The sequence below is a fragment of the Chanos chanos genome, chromosome 5 (genome assembly GCF_902362185.1).
Source record: "Chanos chanos chromosome 5, fChaCha1.1, whole genome shotgun sequence".
Lineage (NCBI taxonomy): Eukaryota > Metazoa > Chordata > Actinopteri > Gonorynchiformes > Chanidae > Chanos > Chanos chanos.
In genome coordinates, this window is record NC_044499.1 from 21,928,865 (window position 1) to 21,947,647 (window position 18,783).

The 18,783-nt window shown below is 40.3% G+C and overlaps 2 protein-coding genes across 2 annotated transcripts; one reads left to right on the forward strand and one right to left on the reverse strand.

The window, feature by feature from the left end:
- Nucleotides 1-5,893, forward strand: pter (phosphotriesterase related). Its single transcript, XM_030775815.1, has 5 exons — nt 1-68; nt 863-1,300; nt 1,529-1,794; nt 3,621-3,761; nt 4,454-5,893. Exons 2-5 carry the CDS (start codon nt 869-871, stop codon nt 4,662-4,664), a joined length of 1,050 nt encoding a protein of 349 aa, XP_030631675.1. The 5' UTR covers nt 1-68; nt 863-868; the 3' UTR covers nt 4,665-5,893.
- Nucleotides 5,894-7,534: 1,641 nt separating this feature from the next.
- c1ql3b (complement component 1, q subcomponent-like 3b) lies at nt 7,535-8,795 on the reverse strand. The gene is made up of 2 exons (XM_030775490.1): nt 8,187-8,795; nt 7,535-7,714 (listed from the first exon to the last, which is right to left on the reverse strand). The coding sequence occupies exons 1-2, from the start codon at nt 8,793-8,795 to the stop codon at nt 7,535-7,537; spliced, it is 789 nt and encodes a 262-aa protein (XP_030631350.1).
- Between the last annotated feature and the right edge of the window lie 9,988 nt (nt 8,796-18,783).

An 18,783-nucleotide genomic window follows, 5' to 3' on the forward strand; every position in this document is an offset into this window, starting at 1 on the left:
CTTGTTGCCTTCATTGTTAGACTTGTAATTGAATCTGCAAGTTCAGAAGCAGAAGGACTTTATGACAGGTCTCGTTATATTTTTCATTCAATATTACATTTTGTGTTGTCCGATTTGACTGATTCATTACAGTGCATATTGAACTCACTATGAAGGAATCTTAATGTTTACAATGTAGCGATACTAACGGTGGGCAGAAACGCGCTACTTAATATAAAACGGTAAATCAACGTAAAGAAACCAGTATGTTCCGGACTACCCCAGTCTTTTACTGCGTTGGAATTGCGATGTGACATGAATGATAGTTTTGCACACCGCTGCAACACTTGCAGGCTGATGCCCGATTATGAATAATCGAATCACCAAGAAAATAGTGTAAAGCTCGCCAGGAGTACGAACGCGTTTGCTACACTGTGCAGGGTGACCGACATGCCACCGAGGACGGACGAGTGGTACTTTTTAGAGTGCACTCGCTCTGTTCAAAGTTCAAACTCTGGATGTCGTTTAAGATTTAACCCATCAGTAAAGCTGTCTGTCATTCCTTCAGTTGAAAAACGGATCTTTAAGCACTCACACTAAGTGCCTGTTTTCCTTCTTATCAGACTACAAGTCTTCTTTAGTCATTTAGTTCAGTCTATTATCGATATTTTACTACTTGCGATGGACTCGCGACGTGTTCTGGGTGTTTCCCCGCCTTTCGGCCAGTGAGCACTGGAATAGACTCTAGCACCCCCCTAATTAGGATTAAGTGGCTTAGAAAATGAATGAATGAATTTTATTCCTAGGTGGTCATATTTTGATGATTCCTTCAAGCCGACAGTCTGTTATCGTGCAGTTATAGTAAATCACTGTTCCTTTTCAGATAATAATGACCGCGTTGAGTGGCAAGGTCCAGACAGTGCTCGGGCTGGTGGAACCCAGTCAGCTTGGCCGTACAATGACCCACGAGCATCTAACTATGACCTTCGAGTGTTGCTACTTTCCACCGGCGCCGGGCGACAAGATGATTGCTGAAGCTCCTATTGAGATGAAGAATTTGCATTGGCTGCGACAAAACCCGTATAGCTGCCACGAGAACCTCCTTCTGTGGCAGGAGACTGACGCCGTGCGGGAGGAGCTGCTTTGTTATCGTCGAGCTGGTGGTGGTACCATAGTGGAGAATACTACAACGGGCATCGCACGCAACCTGCCCGTTTTACGCCAGCTGGCTAAGGATACGGATGTGCACATTATCGCAGGAGCTGGCTACTACGTCGATGTAACGCATTCTGAGGAGACAAGGAAGTCCACAGTAGAAAAGGTGTGAGAGTAAAACCTCACCTAGGAATACTAAACTTTATCCTGTGTTGACAGAATGAAACTTCTCTTAGTCAAAATAATACTCAGCACCATTGTTATTAATTACCAGCACAACTGCCTTATATCCATTATTACCCTCTAGTTTGTTTTTGTAGTATTTGTTCAACAGAAGTGTTTTCCCTTAAATTGTTATCTGTTTTGACTTGACTGACATTTCCTCTCACTTAAGCTGACTGACATCATAGTGAGCGAGGTGCTTCATGGGGCAGATGGGACTGATATTCGCTGTGGTGTGATTGGAGAGATCGGTACCAGCTGGCCAATCACAGAGAGTGAGAGGAAGGTCTTACGTGCCACTGCTCATGCACAGACTCAGCTGGGTTGTCCAGTCATCATCCACCCTGGACGCAATCCTGCCGCGCCGGCCGAGGTGGTTCGCATCCTCCAGGAGGCTGGAGGTGACATCTCCAAAACAGTCATGTCTCACCTGGACAGGTAAGGGCCAATTCACATTTGAGCTATAACCAACAAGGGAGTTTACCAAATCACTGAAGCCTGTATCGAATAAATAATGATTGCTACATACATGGTTCCTGCAGATCTTTAAAAAGTCTTAAAAGGCATTGAATTCATTGATTTAAAAATAAGGACTTAATTAGTATTAAAATGTCTTAAATCAATCTTTCAAAGGTCTTAAAAATTCTAAGACATGGGAAGTAGGATTGTTTATTCTCACATTGCAATTTAAAAACTCAAAATAATTGATAACATTTTTTTTTTAAATAATTTACCGAATGCATCTCACATTAACGGCACGCAGATCAGGATAGCAGAACAAACACCACTCATATTTTGTTTGTGGCCTGGATGCTCAAAGCAGATGCAGTGTCTGCGATAGCTAGCGACGACATGACATGGGGACATGCAAATTCATTGAAAATTGACTGTTCAACCAAGATTTCACGGCACGGCTGAAACTGGTATCAGGCAACAACCATTAACAAACTTTATATTAAAGGGACGCATTGGTGCATCCATGTTGTCCATTTGCATACAAATGAAATGAATATCCATTTCCATTAGAGGACAAGATACACATCATGTTTTAAATTATTCAGTTATTACCATTGTGATCAAATTGTTATTCGCATAACATGAGAAATCAAAGTCATGATTTGTGTTTCAAGTTTTTTTCGTAGATTAACTATACAGCTTGTATAAACTGATATTATTGACCTGATGTCAAATGCACTCCATTGTAAACTAGCGGGCTTATCATCTACACACAGAGGTGTAAGAATGCACAGAATGCCTGTTGGCTGCTCAGTGATGTGCCCAGACCTTGAATAATATGAATGTGGTATATTTTGAATAGCCACTATAACATTTCAACAGCGTCGCAGTATTTCTCAGAGTGATAAAGTCGTATAAAAGATTGACTAATTGACGACAGCTCATTTTCGAAGACTTTCCATTTTTCCTCGGAAGGGCGGTCATAAATTGGTCCATTTCCGCTGCTTTTATCATTGAGAGGGAGGTTATCTTTACTGGATGGTATCAAGCCATTAAGACGGGAATGAGAATCCGACCGCACACGGGAAAAAAAAAGATTTTGTTGTACAAGTTTTTGTCGGACCTATTAGGAGGCTATGCAAATTAGTTACGCCACACAAAACATACTATTTTAAGCTTGAGTATGAAGAATACACCTTATGTATATTTTAGTTGTTGTAAAGTTGGTCTTAAATTTCATTTCAAGTGGCATTAAAAAAGTCTTAAAAAGTCTTAAATCTAACTTGCCTTAAGCTGTAGGAACCCTAATACAGTCATGTCTTAGGGGCCCATATTGCAGCATGTGCTTTGTTGTAGTTTGGTGAAAACACATTTTGTTTGGCTCATCAGTGGTCCTGTAATTTATGGAAGATTTGAATTAGGGCTGTTAGCACATGTCTGTTCCAGAATTTTCAGTTTCACATTTGAAAGTGTTTCATATCCATTATCTCTATATAAGTAATGTGTTAAAGTGACTTCTCCAACAGAATGAGGGAAGTGAAAGCTAGGCAAATGGAACTCATGGCTTTTTCAGTCCAGTCTTAAGACACAATTCTCTGGCTTCTCTTAGTTACGCTCCCCAGTTTAACATGGTTTGCCTTGCAGTATGTTTGAAGTGTCAAGGACCAGTAGTCATCAGCTACAGATATGGTCAACGAGTGGCTGACAGGCTCAAAAATGATTGGTCAAATGATCTCATATGCAAAGTTTGTTAACATACACCCCTGAGTTCCGTAAACCTGAACAACAGCACATCTCTTCGCCAACAGAACGATATTTGACCACGGAGAGCTGCTGGAATTTGCTAAGATGGGAAGCTACCTGGAGTATGACCTCTTTGGCACGGAGATGCTGAACTACCCTTACAACATGGAAGTTGACATGCCCAGCGACAGCCAGAGAGTGCAGACGTGAGTGTCTCCAGTCCTGATATGTGTGCGATGCACTGTTTGCGGTGAAAAGAACATAAAACAGGAGATATTGGTGAACAGTGGGAGGAGGGTCCTGACAGTTACAGACATAATGAACAATCACAGTATTATAGTTGGTCATTGATTAGGCTCAGTCCTATGGCTCAGAACAGACAAAGGTTTTGTCTTTTGTGTACTAGGATTTGAGTAATATTACAGTATCTGTAAAATGGCTAAATAATAATAACAAAGGTTTTCGTTTATTCTAATAAACGGATAAATTAAAATTACTTTAAGACGTTATGTAATTGGTAACAGGGCTGTGGAGTCACTACATGAAACCTTCGACTCCGACTCCGACCCTGACTCCTCAATTTATGATACCACCAACTCCGACTCCACTAACCCAAATTTGTTTCCGACCCCGACTCCGACTCCGACTCCACAGCACTGCTTTATTATAAAGCGTTGACTGTGGAGCCACTACACAAAACCTTTGACTCCGACTCCTCAATTTATGGTACCACCGACTCCAACTCCAGTAACGCAATTTTGCTTCCGACTCCGACTCCACAACTCCCACTCCGACTCCACAGCCCTGATTGGTAAGAAAGTTATGACTTAGTAAGAGCGGTTTATCACCTGATCAGCTGTAACAGTGTGTTTTTGTAATTGTGTTTGTTTACCTTTAGATTGGCTTTCCTGGTGAAGGAGGGTTACGAAGATCGGATCGTCATTGCACATGACATCCACACCAAGAACCGTCTGACCAAATACGGTGGACACGGTTACTCCCACATCCTTAAGAACATTGTGCCCAAAATGCTGTCTCGAGGCATCAGTCAAAACCAAGTGGACAAAATACTGATTGAAAACCCTAAGCATTGGCTAACCTTTAAATAAGACATGAAACTACACTGACACTTCTTTTAATCAAGAAATAGGCCCTTCCATTGTATACCGCTTAATGATCCAAAATAATTAGTGATTTTTGATACATGTATTTTTACAGTCATCTCTTGTTATTTAGAAAATTGGCGCTGACTGAAGTCAAAGGTGCTCTCAGTTATACTGAACAGCGAATAAGTTTTGAGGAAGTCTTTGTAGCATATCAGTGTAATGCTGACTAGATTTCACCTAAAAGAAATCTCATGTTGTTCAGAGAGTAAATAAATGTCATTTGCTCTCTTCCCTTGTCATCAAAATTGACTCCAAACAAGGCTAGGTAAACACTGCAGCTTTGCCTCTGTGTTTGTTGTTAAAATACAGTTTTTACATAACTAATGAACAACTGAATGAGGGGTTTGGTTGATTAGAGATTGTGATGCTAAAATGTATTCATTCTGTTTTATTGCTTATTATTGCCACTGGGCCATTTATACTCAAAAGCCTCTCTGATTTGCATTTCATAAAGTGAAGAGCATACAGCCAATATTACATTGCCTGAGGGTACAAAGACAAGTTCAGAGCTACACTGTCATACAATGATCCAATTCCTCTTTATCACAAAAGACATCACTGACTGCATATTTCTATTCGGAGAGCAATAATTACACATTTAAGCTGTACTTTGAAATGAATGTTCCCATTTTAAAAATATGTGTTTGTATAATTAATTGAGGTTTTTGTATTTTTCTTATTTACACGTAATGTCGCCACAAACAATCTTAACCGATGAATATGAATGTCTTTCAGACTTTTGCATTTAACTTTCTGACAAATAGCCAGGGGCAAGTGAAGTCAGTTTTCTGAGGTGTCTTGTGTAAGATTGGATACCTAACATGTTCCGTACGACATAGTTTTACTAATGCAGTGACGTGCGTCTGTCAGTTAAGGAGAAGCGTGTTGGGCAGCAGGTCAGTGGGCAAGAAGGGCACAGCATCCTCCTCTGGAACAGGTGGCGTCTCAGAGTGACTTCGCCGTAGAATAGATGACACTGTCAGAGCATCTCTGTCTGGATGAACCTCACGAAAAGTTAAATAAACACATGTGCATGGCTTGAGCTGATGAAGGTTGTTGAGGACTTTCGGGAGAATTTCTGAAGCTCTATTAGAGTTGACCTGTGACCTTGAGATGTCCAGATACTTTTAAGGACCATATGTTCAGCTTAGATCAATAAACATTTGCTTTGAATCACATCTTTTTTTTTAATTCTTTTGGAAAGTCTTCATCCTTGTCTACCGTAAAAGTCTGGTTTGTGTTTTAGAAATCATAGTTTTGGGAGAACACTCAGAGTAGATGGGTTTTTAGTGGAGGTCATGGAGTCACCCCTTTGGTTGGCTGGCTACTGTCACATAATGTTTCCAACCATCTCCAACACCATTATGCTGTAGAGCAGAGGAGATCTATCCTCCTGAAGAATTGAGAAGCGACCCCAATCTAACACACCAAGTCTAGGAAGGTGGATCTCCACGAGGGTCTCCCTTGGCCAAGCCAGGTTCTTATCCCGTTTTCACCAGGCCCTTTCAGCAGATCTCAATAGAGTGGAGTTATGAAGTTGTCTATTATTTAAACCCAATAAGGGCGATCAAGGAAAATGGGACAGAGCATGATTTGGGACTGAGGCTTTGGCCCAGACATAGTATCTTAAAAACTCATGCCTTACCATTATGGTGCTAGCATCTTTGTAGTGAATATTAATTGACTTAGTATTGACGTAGTGATCATTCAGTTATGAAGACAGTTTTTGAAGCAATGTCAGTAACTATTTCGTTATTTTTGAGGGACATGCACAGTTGGACACAGTATGCACACACTTGATTTTTTTAAAACATCTTTTAATGACATACAGGTGCAAGTGAGAAAAAAAACCTACTCCACCTGCAAATTTCTGCTCCATCATTTCATCTTGGATAGGTTCCATAATAAATAGTATTTTTTGCGTGACATCTCTGATTGACTGACGGTCTGAATGAGATTGGAGAGAAGAAGCTTTTTGATCCTTCACTGCAAATGTACAATTTGATTATCACTGATTTAACAGCTGTTTTAGTAAGGGTTGTAGTGGCTCATCAGTTAGATGATGTACATGAAACTGCTTTGACACAAGAACCTTAGACAGCTTTGGCTGGTTTACCTGTCGAAGAAACCGAAACCTACTCCTGGACTACATTTCATTTCCAGTACGGATTATCTGTTCACATTGTAATTTAAATCCAGGGTATAGTTTAATCGTTGTCTGAAAAAAAATCAGCCTTATCAAAATTCTGTGAATGAAGCTTTGACATTGTCACTCGGAAAACTGGGTACATTTTACAAGAAACAAACGTATTTTAAGCAACTACTGAAAAAAATAAAATTTTAAGCAGCTATTTAGTCACTCACCCGACGGTTTATTCAACAACACAAACAGCGCTTACACGCACAAACAAAAACACGTGCAAAGTTTCTTAATACAGTGTCGCTGTGGGACTGCCTGAAAACCCATTAATGTGTGGCCTACTAATTGCAACTATCTAATACTCCGATCTCCATTGTGGATTAGCGACGGATTTGCATGCACATAGTTTTCACGGATCGATTTCAACTGCTCGTTTTCATCGTCCTTTGCGATGCTTGAAGTCTGCGATGCGGTTCATAGTTGAGCTTTCTTGTGCGATAGTCAAGCACTCCAAGAGGAAGATTGATATGACCTCTGTCAATGTCCAGTTCATCTCTTCACTGAATACAGCAATATCATCACTGGGTCTAAAGTTGCCTTGCTTTTTAAAAAACGTTTTAAAACTTTATCATCAGGGAGGTAAAGATGCCTGAGGTGGGGATTTTTTTACACATTAATCGGCGTAAATCATGAACCCAGAAAATGTACTGTATTTATTGTTGTTGCCACCATGCGCTTTGCCTCCGTCCAGCTTGATGTAAATCTCGTCGCCAGGTTCCAAGTGCAAAATGACGGTGTTGCTAGCGTAATCATAGTTTTGGTCGGCATCCTGCGCAATTGCGCTCGCCCTCACCTGAAAAAGAGACACACAAAACTATTAAATTATGGATTCTAATGTACTGAATACAATGTTTCAATGAAGTAAACTGAATTTGTATAATAACAAAACGTGACTGACGTGTTATTGTTGTCATTGCTATTGTTGGCCTCCATATACAATAAAAATCCAAATAAAACTAACAATTTGTTTGCTAAAGTGTTGCGTCGATCAAGAACCCTAGTCTGTGCTGTAAACATCAGCTGATTCCACAGAAATAAATGTGTGTTTTTACCTCTCGACATTTAGGTTTAGGATTATAATAAGCTAACATGTTTTGAAATCATTAGCTATTGAGTCTGTTACAATACTTGACTTTAAACAATTGCGTTACAGAATGTTACACTCTTTGTCCATCTCAAAATTCGCGTTGTTTTCATTTCAATATCTTATTGTTTTCCATCTCTCATCGTGCTCGCGAAACCATCTCAATTTACCAATGCCCTACCTGGTTGTTTTTACGCAAATCAGCCCACATGCTGGTTCCATCACCTCCTCGCATCAGCACGTGGTAAACGAAATAGTAAATGCCTGGTATGGAACAGGTGAATTTTCCCGTCGTTGGGTCATAATGGTTACCTAAATTGGTAACCACATCATCGAATTTCAGAACCTCGTAACCTTCGTGCTGCTTTTTCAGCCCCGCATAAAAGGCTATTCTGGGGACGGTACTGTATGTTGCTGCGCTTATGGCACTGGTTGCACCGTTGGCACCCGGCGGACCGGGTAAACCGGGCGGCCCGGGTTCTCCAATTGCTCCCGGTGGTCCAGGTGGTCCGGGTGGACCAGGCAAACCTCTCGGACCAATCCTTCCAGTGCGTCCGGGCTCTCCTTTTGGACCACGTATAAAGGTTGGTGGTGATTGAACCAAACGGTTTTCGCGGGGGTTACCCGCTGTTTCGGATGCTGGAGTCTTCGTTCCGTAGGAATCACAAAGCATTCTACAGGACCCGAGCATTTCATAGCGCGCGTCATTACCGGCGGCGTTCACTAAAACCGGGATTAGAGTCACGAGCACTAACACCATGACAACTCCGAGCACGCCGGTTGCGATCATCCGTATACTGACGCCCAGCCTTGACAGCACTGGGCGCTCCTCCTGTTTCGTTTTACGCGCAATCTTGCTTTGCGCAGAGAGACGATCAATTTATAAGTGACGCTTCGCGACTCGCAGAAATGAATCAATAGTTTTTTTGTTGTTGCTCGTTCGTTTGTCGGTTTCTTTCTTTTCTTTCTTTCTTTTTTAGAACAATGTGAAATTATCCCAGTTTCTTTCTTATGTTACTTATCCACAGAGATGTTTACTGATCTCGCATACTGAAGTTTAGACTCAGCCTTGCAGCGTGTGGCAACCACTGACTCTTCAGCGCACTGTAACTATGCCTGCGTTTTAACAGGCTTCGCAAACTTTTGATCCCTGTTGATTCGATATGTTGACACGCTGACAGGATCCTTAATACGAAAAGTCCTCTTGAGTGTGGCAACAGGATGGCAGCGAGGCTGTGACTTAAACCAAACAAAAGAAACAGAGATGTGATGGAAAGTGAAGTGCTCTCGTGATATCACCACCTTTGCGCATTAGGAGAGAGAAAGCGAGAGAGAGAGACAGAGACAGAGAGAGATAGTCACGTGACATTTTTCTCTTTGCTGCCCCTCCAACGGAAAATTGTTTAGCTCGTCTGCAAACCCCTCAAACTCGGCCAGTTGTTTTAGTTTTCGCAAAGCAACATATTGTTTTACAAGTTCAGTTTCCTTCTTTCTACCTCCAGTGCTCTCTTCTATGATCTCTAAACTCTCAGCTATAGTATAAACATGGAATAAATCTACAAAGTTTGTCAAGGTCACAGTCAAACACATCAAGGGCTCCAGAGTGTTCTTCACAGGGGACCATGCTGTTCCCCACGCCTGCTCTGCTGATCCACTGGTCCATTAATCACCCACAGCAAAAGTATAATCAATGCAAAGTTACTGTGTTCCCAAAGCACAGTGACACTTCACTTCAAAGACAGAGTGCTAAAAACCACCAGTGAAGGTGTATTAGGAGTATTGTTTGAATTGAGACCTGCACAGCACAGAAAAATCAATATGTCACAGCACAATCGAACAAAAGGAGAACCTACTGACCACACTTTATGGGATAAAGTCATACTGCAATTTGTTTGGGGTCCTGAATAGAATTAAATCCTCTTGTTGGAAACTCACCTTGAATTCTGCTATATATATATATATATATATATATATATATATATATGTGTGTGTGTGTGTGTGTGTATGTGTGTGTGTGTGTGTGTGTGTGTGTGTAGATAGATAGATAGAGAGAGAGAGAGAGAGAGAGAGAGAGAGAGAGAGAGAGTGTCATTTGAGTCGCTGAATAAAGGTCTTAGATGTAAATAAAGCACTAACATACTATACAATACTGATGTTAGCCAAATAAGTATAGGAAGTATTTGAATGACTGGGACCTGTCCCAATATTCTAACACGGCTCCTTTATCTAGCATCCTCATCCACTATCAAGTTACTACAGTTATAACAGGACTGAGTTCATTGAAACAATACCATAAAAGACCTGCATGAATGCCTTATAAACTTTATCTGAACTGACATTTACTTCGTTAATTAGGATAACAAGGTCTCAAGGCACAGTGAAGAGAGCTGAGACAAGATACAGTCATTTAAAGGCCCATCGGTCCCATGCCTGATGTTATATGATACTGTTATCACAAAATTATTGCACTGACACAGTTGAGGGGTTTGACCATACGCTGGTGGTCTGCTCCATTCTTTGCTTTGACATATGACTGATCCATCTCACATGCCACAACATTACATAATTTCGTTATGAAAGCTGTGAAGAAAAAAACATTGTAGCACGGCAAATATCACAAACTATAAGCTCTGTTACATAAGAGAGCATCGATAATGTTTCATGCACGCACTCACACCTTCTGTGTTCACACACACACAGACACACACACACACACACACAGACATACACACACATTTATTCTGTCAATGACTCAGTGATCATCGGTGGTCCAGCTGGCATAGACAGAGGTTCACTCAGCGTGGTTGGACCATTTTCAGTGTCTGTGAGTCACATGATAACTTCAGATGCTCAGCAACCAAAAGTCTCTTGTCTCAGAAAGTGAAAAACCAGAAACAACTTTTCTTGTTTCGCTCCACCAATCTCTCATACTTTGTTATCACAGCAGAGCATTCTGGGTAATGGCTGCCGTACACTGTAAAACTTCTATGTTTGTGACACGTTTGTGACACGTTTGTGATATTTGGAATGATGGCCTACCTGCGAAGGACAAAAAGGATTTCAAAGTGTCTTCTAATGCATGTTGTCACTCCAATAGGTGAATGGCAAGAAATTGCATCATTGGTATGAACTGAGTGATCCAATTTGTTGCTTTCCTCTTGTCAATCAAAAAATCTTGACATGTTGTCTAAATTTCTGCAGTTGGCACAGATACTCAAGCAGTGTACCAGAGTAGCCCACCAACAAACAAGTAAATACTTGATGCCCTAAGAAGCACCCAATCCAATTAACCAACACTTACAACATTAGACAGCAGTGGTGTAGTGAACAGTGGCTGTATTTCCACAACTCTCACTTCAGTATAAGGAGCAGGTTTAGACTGGCATAAAAAGACATGGTTCACGGACCTGTTAATAATTTTTTCATTCAGTTTAAAGGTGTGTAGTTCTACATCATACTACAGTGGATCTGTAATGTGCGGGAACCATCAGTTAAGCAAACAGTTAGCAAAACCTGATCATCCATTTGAGAACCAATGTGATTCAGTGTGTTTGGCATGTAGCTGAATGCATTTAGAATGTACTGACATGGTTGAGTCTATTGAATATGCATTGGAATGGTTGATCACGTTATGCATGTTTGGTTGATTGTGCTGAGAAAACATTGGCATATTTAGACATGTTGAGTATGCATTGGTATGGCTGACTATATTGAATAGTCATTGGTCTGGTTGGGTTTGTTGAATCTGCATGGGTATGGCTGATCATGAAAACTGTGTATTGGTTGAGTGTGTTGATTAAGCACTGGCATTTTTGGCTGTGAGGAGCATGCATTGGTATGGCTGAGTGTGTTAAACATGCGTTAGTATCATTGACATGTTAAGCATGTATTCACATGACTGCGGGTATTACAGAGCTAATATCTGGGTTGAGATGCTTGCCTAAAACAACACTAGACACAGGTGCTGTTGACTGATTTCAAGACAGATATCCTTGAGGTTCAATCTCAGCTATTAGATAGTAAGATCATTTCCTCACCATTCAACCACTGTTTCAGAGAACAAACATACAAACAAACAGTTCAGAGGAACTCCGTAATGACGGATTCACTACACCGCTGGTGGCACTGGCATGGTTTAGACGTGTAACTGATATGGTTTGAGGGTGATTCTGGTGAACAGTTGTCAGTTCATTTCAGATCAGTCAGGGACAGCAGCACAGGCCCCCCTTCTCATTTTGACATCCCGACCAGCCGGCATTTAAAAGCAATGAATAAAACATCAGAGCCAATCCTCTAAAATGACTGACCAGAATCAAATCAGGGTTTTTTTTATTATTTATTTGTCTGTTTGTTTGTTCTGGGCAATATGATAATGTGTGGAACAGCGGGCTGTCAATCTGAGGACGATATTTTGTCAGTTTTAAAGGGGTGTAGGTATGAAATATGTATGAAACATTTATCAACTGCTCGTGAATTTGGACAACACACTGCCAGCAGCAAACTAACACACAAGGTTTTCTACATGAAAAGAGTAAAAAAAAAAAAAAAAAAGATGACGTGTTTTCTCTCTCCAGTGGACAATGTCTTTTCATCTCTAACATACTAATGAAAAAATAATACATTGTGTTTTGATTATTATTGTGTCATGATTATTAAGACAAAATTCAATATCTGATCATTTTTGAAATTGTTTACCTTAGTTTATAAAAATCAATTATTCATAGTTTAGTCTAAGCATATTTTAATGTTATGCTCTGTGTGGCAGTGTTTCCTAATCCTGCATCTGGAGGCTCAGTTCTGTACATTCTCACTCTCTCTCTCCCCCCTGGTAATCCCTGGGTTGGATAATTAGGTGATTAGTTGAATCAGGTGTGTCTGAGCGGGAACAGACGTTAAAGCGCTCTGATCCTCAGGTTTTCTCCCTCACTGTTCAGGATGGCTCTAATAGTAACATATGACAATGAGTCTTAATAGATAGATTAGCTCTCAATTATCTGTCCCCGTCTTTGTTCAGTTATATGTGGTTATTATGAAACAGTTGACCAAGTGTCAAGAACCTTTCAATTGTAAGAAACATGCAAACAAAACACCACACAAATTAGCCAATTAGCTGTTTCAAATCAGTACAAACACCGAATAACATTCTAATCCACTGATGATTTATACTGCATACCCACTCAATATTGCACTGTTCATCTACTCAATTCGCTACTGTGTACACACTGCTGTCTATGCTGTTGCACATGCTGTTGCACATGCACTTTAAAATTGTTTCGCTCAGGACTGTTCATCCACTACACATTCTTATACTCCTATACTCTTATATCTTCTTATATTTTTATATTTCTACATTTCTTTCCTCTATCTATTTATTGCACATGTACATATATATTCCTTTTTATATATCCCCTCATATTACCTTTATATTTACCTTTTATTGTTCTTTTATTATTATCTACTTACTACATTGTGCAAGATGACCTGGCCCCGAGCCCAAGAATTTCATTACTGATAATGATGTCCACATTGTGATCTAGTAAATGACAATAAAACTTGAAACTTGAAACTTGAAACTTGAAACTTGAAACTTGAAACAAGCACGCTTGATGTCTTTGCCTTGTTTTGGTTTGTTTTATTTTTTACCTTATTTATTTTTCAATGAAAACAGTCTCCATGGCTGATCTCCCATGGCTTTTTGTACCTTCTGCTCTTCGATGACTATGTTTCTATTGATGCTTTTGTAAATGCGTTGTCCCAAGACTCAAGAACGTGCCAGAACAGAGCACACACAGATGAAGCCTAAAGTAGAGGAAGAGTGGGAGTCAACTACACTATCACCCCCTCAAAGCATGTCCGTGTGTGGTGCTGTCAATAGCCCTTCCCTGGGGAGGAGATGACTTACATATAGCACTTACTCAACCCTTCCAGAACATTCCTTCCCTTATGTATCCTTTTTCTGACAGCATGTATCAGGAAAGTGTCCATGCATTTTAGAAGAAAAGAAAAGGGTACAAGAGAAACAGAGAACAAGGCCGAAGACACATAAAATGACGAAAAGCAGGTAGTACAGTAGCATCTGGAATAGAAATCACATCCAGTGACATATGATGGTCCTTTTTTTCATTCTTGCCCACCATGTACCTCACAATATGTGTAAAGTGTGAAATACCAGATTATTATTATGATCATACATCAATACTGCCAGATGTGGACATGATTGTCATGGCCACACTTTCAGAAAAGGGCTCCATTTTCCTTTTACATATATATATATATATATATATATATATATATATATATATAAATATATAAAATAACAGAGACACAAACGAAAAACAGTGGTGAATTGGTCACCACCTTCTGCATAGTGCACCTCTTTAAATGAAGTTGCAAGATTTAGCTGGCTACCCTCACATGCATGAGATATACAAGATAGTAATCATTTCAGAATTACAGAAATAAGCCATGCAAAAAGAGCGTATGTAATTTGTCTGCAGAGGAGTGTGTTGCAGACCCGTGTTTGAAGAGACAGTGACTTTGCTGATTCAAATTGAACAAATAATGTACTGAGCACCCAAGATCTTTTGTTCCAACACAAAGTCGAGCCCTTTGATGGAGGAGTATCTGTGAACAAAGTGACACATTTTGAAAAAAAAAAGCAGCTCACATAAGTGAGACTGCACCAATCTTGATCAATGAATCTAGTCTTTGAGTGATTAATTGGAGACAGAGTGCTTCCTAAGGAGTCTGAGAATCAAGACAAGGTGGAGATTGATCACTTCTTGGAACATAACTGTTCCCTGCTTTATTCTCACACTGATTTTCTTTTTTTTTCGCTCTCTCATTCCACCTTTCTTCTCTCCCTTTCATTACTTTAACAACTTCATTGGACATATTGGTTATGGAATGATGTCACGTTGGTCTTACATCCGTGAATGATAAACTTGTATCATGTATGTGGGAGGTGATGCTTGTCACATTCTGTTAATGCTAAAGTCACTCCAGAAAGCTATTGCTTGTTTTTGAAGCATTCAACAAAACTCTGTTTAAAACTGTTTGTGACTACAGAGGGTCAGTGTGTATTCTGTGGACCTGAGATCTGCATGGCAGGCAGATTTGACAGTGTCTTCGACTGGAGTTGTTGTTGTTTTTGGTGAGGGTTTTTTTTCCACTTATGTAATTGTGAATGTGAAGATGATCAGAGCCCCCACTGAGTGCAAAGCTCTCCAGGACTGGCACATGCTTGTACCATGTCTCTCTCCTTCTGGTGCTGCTAAAGACAGTGACAGAGGGGATTCATTACTAATCTACCACTGACCGTGCAAACGGGGAGGAAGAGAGTGAGAGAATCAGACAGAGAGAGAGAGAAAGAGAGAGAGGAGAAAAGGGCTAGGCTGACCAAGTGTTGTGAAGGAGAGAAAGAGCATCTTTGGTTAAGATTATTTGGATAGTTCATAAGCATTGGAAACATAACAACAGAAAGTCCTTGACCTCAAAGCTGTGCTCTTTAGCACAGACAGAATGGCAAACTTGTTCAATCAGAGAACATACAGAAGGCATCCAGATCTTGGCTGCTCTCTTATTGTTTTTCTGTTACAGGTTTTTTACATAGCTTTTCTACTTCTCTCTCTCTCTCTCTCTCTCTCTCTCTCTCTGTCTCTCTCACTCTGTTAGTGGACCTGTCAGACTTTTTAACAGGTAGATATATATTGACTTGCCTTGGGATAAAGTGGTTTACATATTATCCGTCAGTAGAAAATATGGACTGTTTTGGTGTGGTAGAGGGGCAGGTTATGTTCACTCTGCTGAATGCTACATGTCATGCTTACCAGAGAGATTAATAACTGTATTTTGATCATTTATTCAGTCACTTGTGAATATGTAAATTTTAATGTGAATTGTAATGTGTTTTATACAGTGGTGAAATATAAGACTTCTCATGAATGCCCCTTTTTGCTGACAATAAGGTATTATGAAAAGTCAGCATCTCTTTCTCTCTCTCCTCCAAATGCATGATTATTATATGGATTCATGACAGGTTCATATGTTTACATGTGTGCCTGTGTTTGCACTGGTTTTGACTTGTGTGTTGATGAGAGCCCAGAGGGTGTAAATTCGGTCATAACATTCAGACTTGTTTTTCCTTTCCCTCTTCCCATTGTATATCAAACATACAGGAGCAAAAACATCAGGTCTTACTGGTTTGTGATATGACAATTAACCAGTACAGTTCCATTATGTTGCCAAACCAAAAGCTGTAGAAATGTCTTGGTTCTGACATTTTTAATTAGAACTGTGGGAGGGGAAAAAATAATTTTTAAAGACATTTGACACTTTACACTGTAGAGACAGACAGGTACACATAATATACATTGTGTGCATACATAATTAAGGAGTGGTACATCTCTCAACTTTCAGACACCATCACAGAAACAATCTGCATATTTAAACTGCACAACACGTTGGTTCATCAAATGTTCAGACGTCAGTGTCAAGACCCAGGCCCATACTATCGCAGAGAACAATGGAGATGCTGATTGCCAGGAAGGTCCGCTACACAGTCGTCGAGAGGTTTGTTCACAATAAGTATAACAGCCTCTCTAAATGCAGGGCTTAATTGTAGTGTGATGAGAGAAAGGAGAAAGAAATAGAAATTAGCAACGAAAGAAAGAGAGGAGCTGAGTGGAGAGGAGAGGAGGGAGAACAAGAGTCGTGATGCAGAGCAGTTTTCCTCAGCAGTTTTCCTCAGCAGTTTAAGATATAGTCCATTATTATACGTTCGTATAGTACAACCTGTATATTTTAAAAATGCTTATCCAACTCACGCCACAGCTGTAGATAACTGATTATGGTTACAACAAACAGTGCTGCTATCAATGCAAAGTTTACTTTAAAGCTGAGTTTATTTCAGGTGTAACCACAATCGTCCAAATGCTCTTCATGCAGTCGCAAGCGCTACCACATTATGTCTCTGCCTCTGCCTGTTGGCTAACCTATGTCCATTGGTGGGCCCGTACCCTTGGCTACTCAGATACAGGCTACCTCACGGGTCACTTAAGGTAATTAGGTGGAAATAACCTCTTATTATTTGCTACTGATGGTTTAGCACAGTGGCTCTGATGGTAGCTTATGTTTGATTTCTGAACAATAGAGGCTAGGTTAATTTGTGTAGCAGGAGTCGTGTAGGTCGTTGTGAATGTCTTTTATCGCCAGGCTATCATGCCAGCATTTGTTTCTCCACGTCATTTAAAATCATTTGCATTAATGCACACAGTCTCCAGCTCCAACTTACAAATATAGCAAAGAACTAAAATTTGCTGGCAGAACATAAAAAGCGAGGAGGTTCATCAGGGCCTAAATGGCTGAGCTGCAGAACGTGCTAGAATTCTGATGCCGTTAAATGAGATCACTGCCCGGTGCTGTCAGTATCTGTTAAGACGGACACATTTCCACTCGTTTGAGAAGGGCGAGAGGGAGGGAGAGAGTCTTGACTGCTGTGGGGAGGCGCGGAGATTCGGAGGCAGTGGGTGGTATGAGGAAGACATTACGTTAATTAAAGCGGCAGGGCTGTCTCATCACAGCTAATAAGAATGGACAGAGGTCAGTAAGAGGAGAGCAGAGCAGATCCCAAACTGTTCCGAATAAAAGCTCGGACAGGCCTATCGAAAGAGAAATCTGTTACCATCTAATTGTACAAAAAACCCTCGACATGGAATAACCTGGACTTTTTTGGTTCATTTACAACTGTAGAATCATATGAACTAGATAGTATAAAACTATTCAAAAACATGTAAAACAATACAGTGGTTATAGAGCAAACAGAACCAAACTGTGTAAACAATTACAAATATAATTTATAAAGTAAATATGAGGTGTGTAAGCATAACTTTATCTAACATATTGACCATATTCTTATTGTTAATTTACAATGAATGTGTTTTTTTCTCTTTCTATTGTTTCTGTTTTTTTCCCAAATCTACATATTCAGTAAAACACCAGTGGATGTAGTATACGTGTATGTGCTGTCACCCAAAAGCTGCAAGTCATCTTCCGTCATGCAGTTACTCTCTATTCGAAGTGACAAGATCAGCGGCATTTGGACAGCTCTGTGGTGTCAATGTGTTTGTGTGTGTGTGTGTGGATATGTGTGTTTCCACAGTGCAAAGCCAAGTGAGAATTTTGTATTGAGCAGTGAATGGGACCCAAACGCAGCTGAATGCTCTGCTGTTGAGCATGAAACAGAACGACAATAATTAATTCTAGAAAATTCTTATGGAAATACGTCCCTGTGTTGTACACTGCACTGACTCAACCCAATGCGTGGCTGAAATTCACACTTACAGTGGTGACTGTGATACCTCCACAACACACTGGTTTTGCCCCAGAACAAGGTGATGCTGTAATACTGCATGACACATCCACTCTCTCCCTTGTTTTATTCCCTCCTGTTGTTGTTTTTTCTCATTGTTGCTGATGGAGCTTGTTTTGTGCAGTCTAACACACCTGTTTTTAATGATCCGAAGTTTTCACAGATCTACACTGGCTGAATCCTACACACAAACACAATCACGTTTCCAATATGTAAACAACAGGATCCAAACACATCAGGTTTGTGTTATCAGGACCTGTTGTCTGAAAGAGAACGGTGAGAGTGTTTGAACACCGATCTGTGGAGAGCAAGTATGCCCTCCAGTGGCCAAAGGCATTTGGAAAATGTTTCTAGCCATGTCAGCTCTCCTGGCACCTTACTGAACTAAGACAGTGTGTACTGCATGCAG

Coding starts and splice junctions, on each gene's coding strand:
- pter (XM_030775815.1), top strand. CDS start 869: ATGACCGCGTTGAGTGGCAAGGTCCAGACAGTGCTCGGGCTGGTGGAA. Junction 1,795..3,620: donor GTCATGTCTCACCTGGACAG/GTAAGGGCCAAT, acceptor CTTCGCCAACAG/AACGATATTTGACCACGGAG. Junction 3,762..4,453: donor GACAGCCAGAGAGTGCAGAC/GTGAGTGTCTCC, acceptor GTTTACCTTTAG/ATTGGCTTTCCTGGTGAAGG.
- c1ql3b (XM_030775490.1), bottom strand. CDS start 8,795: ATGATCGCAACCGGCGTGCTCGGAGTTGTCATGGTGTTAGTGCTCGTG. Junction 7,715..8,186: donor ATTTGCGTAAAAACAACCAG/GTAGGGCATTGG, acceptor TCTCTTTTTCAG/GTGAGGGCGAGCGCAATTGC.